This window comes from Gavialis gangeticus, unplaced genomic scaffold (genome assembly GCF_001723915.1).
Source record: "Gavialis gangeticus isolate Ggan-Ray unplaced genomic scaffold, GavGan_comp1, whole genome shotgun sequence".
NCBI classification, from domain to species: Eukaryota; Metazoa; Chordata; order Crocodylia; family Gavialidae; genus Gavialis; species Gavialis gangeticus.
The window spans coordinates 48722754-48731871 of record NW_017728995.1 but is presented as its reverse complement, the minus strand read 5'-3'; the positions used below and the strand labels follow the sequence as shown (position 1 = coordinate 48731871).

General features: G+C 39.0%; 1 protein-coding gene across 5 annotated transcripts in view; it reads right to left on the bottom strand.

Annotated features, from left to right (window-relative positions):
• DOCK10 (dedicator of cytokinesis 10) overlaps nucleotides 1-9118 on the bottom strand; it is a 236148-nt gene that overhangs the window by 112344 nt on the left and 114686 nt on the right. For all 5 annotated transcript variants that reach the window (XM_019503641.1, XM_019503638.1, XM_019503642.1 and 2 more), the window contains exon 8: nucleotides 2272-2455. In XM_019503641.1, coding sequence (XP_019359186.1) covers nucleotides 2272-2455 — 184 coding nt within the window. The remainder of the gene's footprint in view (nucleotides 1-2271; nucleotides 2456-9118) is intronic.

Sequence of the window (9118 nt, the reverse complement as noted above, 5' to 3'; positions counted from 1 at the left end):
GGCCACTGGTGGGAGCTCCCCACTTGCTGCCACCATGCCACCACTGCCGCCACCTGTTGCCATGCCCCCCCAGCCTCTGGGGGCATGCATTGTTCATGCTTGGGGTTACTCTGTCTGAAGGCACCCCCAGTAAGCCTGCTCCCTCCACCTCTGCCTGTGCCCTCTAGGCTGCATCAGTGCCTTTATAAGGGGCTCTGCTTTCATTTGCCTGTAGTCAAAGACAACACCAGCTCCACAAACAGGTGGCACTGGGCCATACAAGCTGGCTCCTGCCATGTGTGAGCTCCCTTTCCAATCTGTAGTATTAAACACACCTGAGCTGCTGCCCAGCACTGCCACTCAGCTACCTCTCTGTCTCATAGACAACTGCAACCAGCATCCAGCCATGGCATTCAGTTCTTAACATGGTTCCTAAGGGTGTGGGGTTGCTGCCTGGGACCATTTCCCTGCACTAAGAGTGCTTGCTTGTTTAGAACTGACCTCTACTAGTCATAGCCCAAAGGGAGATCAGACATTAACTTAAAGGCCAATTGCTTTGGAAGGCTTGGGAAAAAAAGCAGCAGTAGCAGCAGGACAATGTCTTATTTATTTCTTGCTTTCCTAGCTCCCTCCCGCTCCTGTGCAGATAAGTTCATGCCTGGTCAACATTTGTGCAGCTCATAGCATAAGGTCTAACAAGGCCCAGAATTACATGAGTCTACACCATCTGAGCATCTAACTTTGGCCTCTAAGGCTCATTGGCTGCTGTAGATGGATAAGGCCACAACACAGACTTGCAGAGGAACCCTCTGTACACAGCTCTGCAAATCTTGCACTACGGAGCTTTCCTGTTTAATTTTTTCTTTCCACTTGGCAGTTTATCCCATTGAGGAGCAAACACCTGCAATGACTTAGGCACTCAGAAACCAAGAAAACATCATATTTTTCTGACAGGCTAATCTCTTCTGCTTGTTCTTAAGACTGTCACCAGTACAAACTTCTGTTTTCTATATTAGTCTCATAACTGTGACCTTTTCTGTAAGTTTTCCTTACCATTATTTGCATATTTTAATGGTGGGATTTTCAAAGATGTCTTGATGACTTAGGAGCTTAAGCCCACAAAGGCATTTTTTTCAAAAATCCCAACCTCTGCTGTTACTGCTCACCTTCTGGTGTTATTGCTGTACTAAAAGCATCCTGTATCTCCAGAACCTGAGTTTAAATGATTTTAACATCTGCATTTGAGAAATATGATAACACCTCAGATCTAACTCTGAGTTTCCCCCAGCTTTAGGTGTGTGTGGACTGCAAATCTGGATTCAGTCTATCATAAAAACAGTACTAGGTTGCAAAGCTCAAATCCATATTCAGATTCAAATTTTGGGAGTGTTTTGACTCTTAGTTGAGGCTGCTTCCCCTTGAATGTGGAATGTTTTGTGTGAAATAATAGGTTGTACACAGAGTATAGTCTAACCATCCCCTACTACATGCTACATATATTACACAGTTAACTGATCAATCTTGTAATAAATTTAGACCAGCTACATGTGCAAAGACTGGTCACAAATGCAAAGTAATTATCATACCATTAACTGGTTAACTGCACAATAAATCTGGACCAACTATACATGCAAAATAATTATCACACCATAAAAATGACTATTCAGCTATAAAAAGAGTCAACTGGCTACAGAATTAGTGCTTGAAAATGTGTAACAACTCTACAGCTGGTTTCTATCCAGCTTTAACTTGGACATGTAACAGAGCCCATAGAGTATTCAGTCCCTCTTTGTAGAGTGAAAGCACATTAGTACACATTTCATTTGTAACAGTAAGAAATGAAAAGTTAGCAGATTAGTATATTAAGTCTCTATTAAAATGGCAACATACTACAGCTGGGATTTTTCATTAGTGTCAGACATTTAAGAAAAAATGAAACTATAAAAGGCATTGACCTCTCTCCTAGAAAATTCCTTAAAATATACACAAGACACAATAATGCACATGAACACATTGAAAGGGATACTGAAAGAAGGCTACATTTACAGAGCCCCCACACAAGCCTTATGATTCCCACTGACTTGATCTGGAGTTGTATGGCTTAAATTCCACTTAGCCCCTTGAAAAGGATCTGCTAGGAATTAACTGAAACTGTTCAGAGAATGTAAAAAGTCTATAGGTGTTTGTCAAAAATCAGTACTGCTGTAGGCACAAATGCATTAGACAATGGCAGTTAAAATGATCCAGTAACAACCTCTCAAGCAAGAAAGCTACCCAAGTGTATTTACTTACCAAGTTTCAGATCAGTGAGATCTGCACTTTTCCTCTCCTGAATGGACCCCTCTGGATTTATTTGCAAGATTTTGTTGAGAGTGGATATCCAGTCATCCATATCCTGCTCATTTTCAGCTGCTAGCACAAAGTATGTGAGGTCATTCATTTTCAGTTCAAAGGCATGCTTCCTAAGCCTGTTATTCTGTTGTAACAAAAGAAGAGGAAGAAAATGAAGACTGCGAATAATAAAAAGTCAGAGTTGTGAGGAAGATGGGGCTTATTCATGTGACAAACTATTTTAAAAATTAAAACTCAAATACACTTAGTGACTTTAAATAAAACAAAACCAAAATTCTGAGATATTAACATTTACAAGAGCTTTACTTGACTTTCCAGATGATTGAAGTCTTGTGTTGGTTATATGACAGCATCACTGGAAAGTTTCTTAGATAACTGAGACCACACTTCCCTAGAATATTTCGCTACAGAAGTGTTAAGTATTGATAGTGTTTTAGTTCTGTAGGAAGGGACCACCTCTAACATGGATGCCTTATTACACCCAATCAATCCCAAAGCAATCTGGAAAGACTACCAACCTGGGACCAATGACTATTAAATGTAGTTTCTGTGATGCCGATATTTGCCTTTGGGAACTCAACTAGGTTTACCAAATACCTTCTACACAGACTATTAGTCAAGTATCACACAGTAAGAGCTTTTACTCAGTACCTGCTGTGGTTGGGTTTGTATTGGTTTCATACAGGCTAAAAGCCTTAACACTTATGACCTAAGCACTTTACTACTTTAAGCATGTATGGTTGCTACTGATCGACTATGTGAAGTTGCTGACTTTATCCAACGCTAGCAATTCTGTTTGTGCCCTAACTCATCAGCTATATTCCACGGACACTCAAGTGAAAGCACTAGGGATATGATCTTTTCATCATTTTTGACGGAAACCACTTTTACTGCACCAATACTCTCATTATACCCTGAACCCCATGACAAGCAACATAAAAAAGCAACTCCAAGATTTAAAAATAACCTTTTAATTTTGTTGGAGGGAAATTATGCTGAAGAACATAATTAATACTTTCTTCCCTGGATCACTGCTCCATTGCTGTCATTCAGTCTATTGGAAAAAAGGAAGTAAGGTTTCCTTAGTTCTTCCTCTCTCACATTGAATCTGTTCCTTTCCCTTTCCTTTCAAAAGTTCTTTTCACTTCATCAGTTTTCAGTCCGCATTCAGCAAAACTAAGTTGTTGAATGTAAAGGAAGGTAATAACCCACCTGCCTCCTAAGGTGTATAGTTTTGTCTACAGAATTAATCTATTATATATCATCCACCTCTGTGCGACCACTTGGGAATATACGTTTCAGGACAATGTTTACAGAAATACTAAGTTCTATTCAAAGATCTGTTGAAGTTGCACCTCATCATCATTTAACACAATAATTATCACAGAAAAGAACCAGAGGTAATATCTAGGAAAGTGATACAGATTTTATCCAGGCAAAAGTATTGCAAAAAAAATTAAACTAAATTAAATGTGAATGATTATTTTCTTAGGCTGTGATCGAAGAAGACTGAGCTCTGCCAGCTGTCTCCACTCTATTCCTTATAAGCAGTTTCTTTATGGTAATGTTTAAAACTCAAGGACTTGTCTTCAGACAGGCTTTTATGGAAAAAGCACGTGGTTATTCTATTCTATCTAATTTATATTTCTCTCCTTCTAAATCCATGTCTAAAATGCAAGGAAATCTACATTTTTAAAGATTAAAATATCACAGATAAGTCCCAAATGTAGAACTTTTATTTATATGGGAAAAATTATTTTTCATGGTTATGTTTGACATTCCAACAAGGAATATACATGAGGAGTTACTATCTCTCCTGTTGTTCTCTGCAGCAGTGGGGTTTTCCAGTTGTCACACTGAGGACATTGTGACAATTGTACAACTAAGGCCTGAACTATTTATCAAGTCAAATAATACAATTATCCTATTCCGCTTCACTATTATGTCTTACAGTTAAATGCTACATATGTAACAATAAGAACTGGACAGTCTTTGAACTAAGAGAGGACTATGGAAGGATATGCCTAGACAATCTGATTCCTTGGAAAAAAAAAAATCACACATATATTTTCTGCCCATTTTATCTGTAGAATTCTACATGACTTGGACAATATGAGACTCAGTTGGAAAAGAAATTAACCAGGAAATCATTTCACAAGATTGGAAAGAATGATCATTGGGAACACAACAAATTCCCCCTCATGAAAAGAAAAGAGTGGAAAACTTTGATGACATAGTTTAACCTACTGTATTGCTAAAATGATTTTGGGAGGACAAAAGTGAATGGAAAGGTTAAGGGTGTTTTGTAGAAGATAAAATATGAGATAAACTATCACATACATATCTTCCTTAAATAAAGAAGAGAAATCCATCCTCAATATACTAACAGCCAGATTTGGTATTGGTCTGTAGCATCATAATTTACCTGCAGATCATTAATTCATCAGTCCCAATTATGAGACTCAATGGCTCTTCAGCTACTGAAACAGCACGGTGAAACTGAATTAAGTTACAAGATTTTATAATACAACATGATTCTCTCCTTACATTGACCAAATTAGTAAGGCTTTGTATGATATTCTTATGACATCAGTTTTCAGTCTGTTAGCGCACTCTCTTAAACTTGAAAGAAGTCTTGTGCTGGGATACCTGTTAACTCCTGGTCTTAAGACATTTACAAGCACTGATTATAACTGTCACATTTCAATAATTTATTGCCAACATTCCAGAAATCTGTCATTAACTAAAATTAAGTCACAGCTGACCTTTAAGGGATACTGAAGAACTTATCAGATTTCAGCTATTCTTTATTGAACTAACTGATCATTAATTTTTACCTGTCCTCAATTAACAGTCTTAATTAAACCAAGAATTGTGTCATCTAGTTCTATGGATCTATATATTAGTGCTATGCCCTGATGCATAGAACTATAAGCCCTCACTCAACAGTATTTTAGGAGAAGCTCTCAAGAAAACCAGGTATTGAATCCACAGCCCAAAGTTCTTCTTTGTATGAGGTCAAGAGGGAAGAAGGTATGGTCAAGTAACATAGCACTGTTGAAAATGAAAGATGCCTGATAGCCTGAATTCCCTTGTTGAGAAACAGATTTATACTTATATCTAACTATAATTTGTTTTCACTGAAGAATTCTGATGTTTCAAAACTGGAACTTCCCGTGGAAAAGCTTTAGTTTATTGAGATTGTCCATTTCAAAAGAAAAAATGGATCAAGTTTTAAAAATATCAGCCTTAATTTTAGGATTTTCTAAATTGATTTTTAAAATAAAAATTAAACATTTTGAATTATGCAACTTAAACAGTTCAATAACCCCCAGAAGATTTTCTCCCCAGATTTCTTTCTGCAAGAATTTTGTCTCATCCTGATTCAGGATGAGACTATCTTCCAAGCTTTTGAAAGTGCTACTGGGCTGAGAAAATCACTTTTCATCTGGCTCTTCCACAGAAATATTCTTTGTACATTAAATACCCTGGTAACGAGTTTGAAATATGATCTAGAAGGAAGAAACCACCTTGAAATTTCTCTTATGAAAGGAGAACAAAAGACATCAAAACAAATTATTTTGTTGTCTGCAGTATGCACTTCCTTTTATGGACTCTGCCAAGAAGTTTAAATTAGATACTATAATGCTACCAGACTTTATCTAAAAGAGAAGTAGAACTCACAGGCTGAATCTTAGACAAATTAGGAAGGAAAACTTCAATATCCCCCTTTCCATATGCATTTTTGAGTTTTGGCAGGCAGATGAGATCTACTGCCAAGTCTTTGTTTCAAATCTTCAGCCAAGTACTTTTTCTCTGCAACCAGCTGAGAAAAAATACCTCCTTCTCCATTTGCTTCTTTATTACCAGTTCCATATGGAACTTTAGCTTAGCTTTAAAATGTAATTATCACTGACACTTAATTTAAAGTGTAGTGTTATATTCTATAGGAAGAAATCTCAGAAATAATAGAAATAACAAGCTAAAGAAGCTTAGTCCTGATCCTGCCTGTAGAATCATTCTTCTAAAATCGTAAGTATTTAGTCCAGGGGTGACACATCTTCCACTGTATTCTTCCCTTCAGTATGTGGATCATACCAGCATAGAATCTCATTCTCTGTTTACATGCCCAGAGTAAACTTAGTGACTTAACTGCAGTCAACTGCATTACAAATTGTATGACACTGCTGAAAATAAAAGGACATTCAGGGCTTTAGTTTCCTAAACCTTCTTGGGTGTCTTTAAAATTACAACTGCATATTTTTTGGCTATCCAGGGCCCAGTTCTCCTGACTTCTGGCAACTTTACACAAAACTTTGTCTTTTTCTTCTCTCCGTCTCTGAGTTTCATCCCACTTTAGAAGCGGTGGTTTTGCTGGTGATGATGTACTGCCACTAGCCCGAGTAGAACACCTTGCTTTCATTGGCGCACTCATTTCCTGCTTGAATGTCTGAGCCACAGCACAGGGGGAGCCATTTCTTCAACTGGCCATCTCTGTCATCTGATATACCTCCTTGGTCAGGCTCAGCAGCCAAAGAAACTAGCTTCCAATGCTAGCAAAGGTGAAGTTAAATATTTACTAAAAAACCAAAAGCTCTGGACCACTGGCAGCAGGTAGTAAGAAATAAATGCAGAAACCCAGAGCCAGTGGCCAAAGGTTGGAGATTAAGGAAATCAGGTTCAAAAGTAGCAGTATCTTTAGCCATTCTTACGTTAGTCAAAAGATGCTAATCATCTTGTAAAAATTACTGATCTCAAGACTTCTGCTATTTTGGGCTAGATATGGAAAACATGTAGCTTCTGTGTTTATAATTGAACCATATCCAAAACCACAGTGGAAGTGCATATTTCAGGGTCTTGTTTTGAAGACCCCCCTCTATGCAACACTGGTCAGGCCACAGCTGGAGTACTGTGTCCAGTTCTGGGTGCTGCACTTCAGGAGGGAGTGGACAGCATTGAGAGGGTTCAAAGGAGGGCCACTCACATGATCTGGGGACAGCAGGGCAGACCCTATGAGGAGAGGCTATGGGACCTGAACCTGTTCAGCCTTCACAAGAAAAGGCTGAGAGGGGACCTGGTGGCCATCTATAAACTTACTAGGGGGGACCAGCGGGGATTGGGAGAGACCTTGTTCCCCCGAGTGCCTCCCAGAGTAACAAGGAATAATGTTTATAAGTTGACTGAGATTCAGGCTAGATATTAGGAGGCGCTACTTCACAGTCAGGGCAGCTAGGATTTGGAACCAACTTCCAAGGGAAGTGGTGCTGGCTCCTGCCTTGGGGGTCTTTAAGAGGAGGCTTGACCTCCTGGGGTCATTTGAGCTCAGTTTTCTCTCCTGCCCAGGGCAGGGGGTCGGACTAGAAGATCTACAAGGTCCCTTCCAACCCGACTTCTATGAATCTATGAAGTTCCAACTAAAGCTTGTCTTTCAGAAGAATACTTACTAATAGCAAACATGAACAAACAATCCCTTCTCAAGTTTTGTGAATATGGGAACACTTTTCATGTTCATGCTTCCAATGGGGCAGCACCAAGACACAAGCACAAATGAGGATGAAAATCATCAAATATCACCTAACAACAGGAACTGACAATAACTAACCAGCCATGAATACACTATTTCACTGCACTCATCTCCACAAGAAAACATTAATTAGACTCCTGTTATATTTTGATCACTGAGATAAAAAAACATCCTGTGGAAAGCACATTGGACCACTATTATTTAGCTAAAATACTCTTTATTTTAATCTGTTTAGAAATAACAACAGGGGAAAGGCCTTACATTATTACAGTAAATTACAAGAAATGCCTGGTTGAGGTTTTACGTATGCCAAAATATCTATATTATTAATAGCATTTCATTTACCTTCAGCAATTATTTTTTCCATTATAAAATGTTTCATTCCTTTCCACAGATGTAATCTATTAGCTTAAATTGTCAAGATCACATAAGTAAGTTATTTTGCATGCACTGCACATAATACAAGCATGGGTTATATGACTGTGAGAATAGGTTTACAGAAACAGAGATATGCACTTCAGCAGATTTGTCTGAGCATTACTACATGTGTATGTTGTATGGTAACTGGTAAAGTTAACAGTTCTGTATTTTACATCTGACTGGTAACATAGCATGGATGGACTGGGTCTCTTTTGAGTGATGACACTCTTTTTATTCTGGAAGGCACCTAGATAGAAGTGTGGATAATTACTTATTTACCATGAATATTATCATTTTATGTAGGGCACTATTCTATCATCTCTCTGCTTCTTCAACTTTATTTTAAACTGAGAGAAGTAGTTAGCTGTGTTAATCTGAAGTTAGGCAGACTAACTGTTAAACTCTTCCAGGTTGGCTGATCTCATATGGCAAGCGTTAAACTAGCCTCGCCGGGGGAGGGGGCTGCAGGAAGACGAGGAGACACCACCTCAGCAAGACAGGTGACAAATGCAACGAGTGCCCAGGTAAGAAACAGGGGTCCAAACAGTCTCCCAAATCAGGGGGGTGGCACACGCAGCTAGACAAGGCCTTAAATGCCTATATACCAATGCTCGTAGCATGGGGAACACACAGGAGGAACTCACCCTCAGAATAGCCAGTTCAGACCCAGACATTATAGGGCTTACAAAAACTTGGTGGGATTCATCCCATGACTGGGCAGTTAGCATTAGGGGCTATAGGCTTTACAGGCGGGATAGAGAAGGAAGGAAAGGTGGGGGTGTGGCGCTCTATGTCAAGGAGCAATACACATCCTCTGCCAGCAGAATGGGGTCAGAGGAGGGG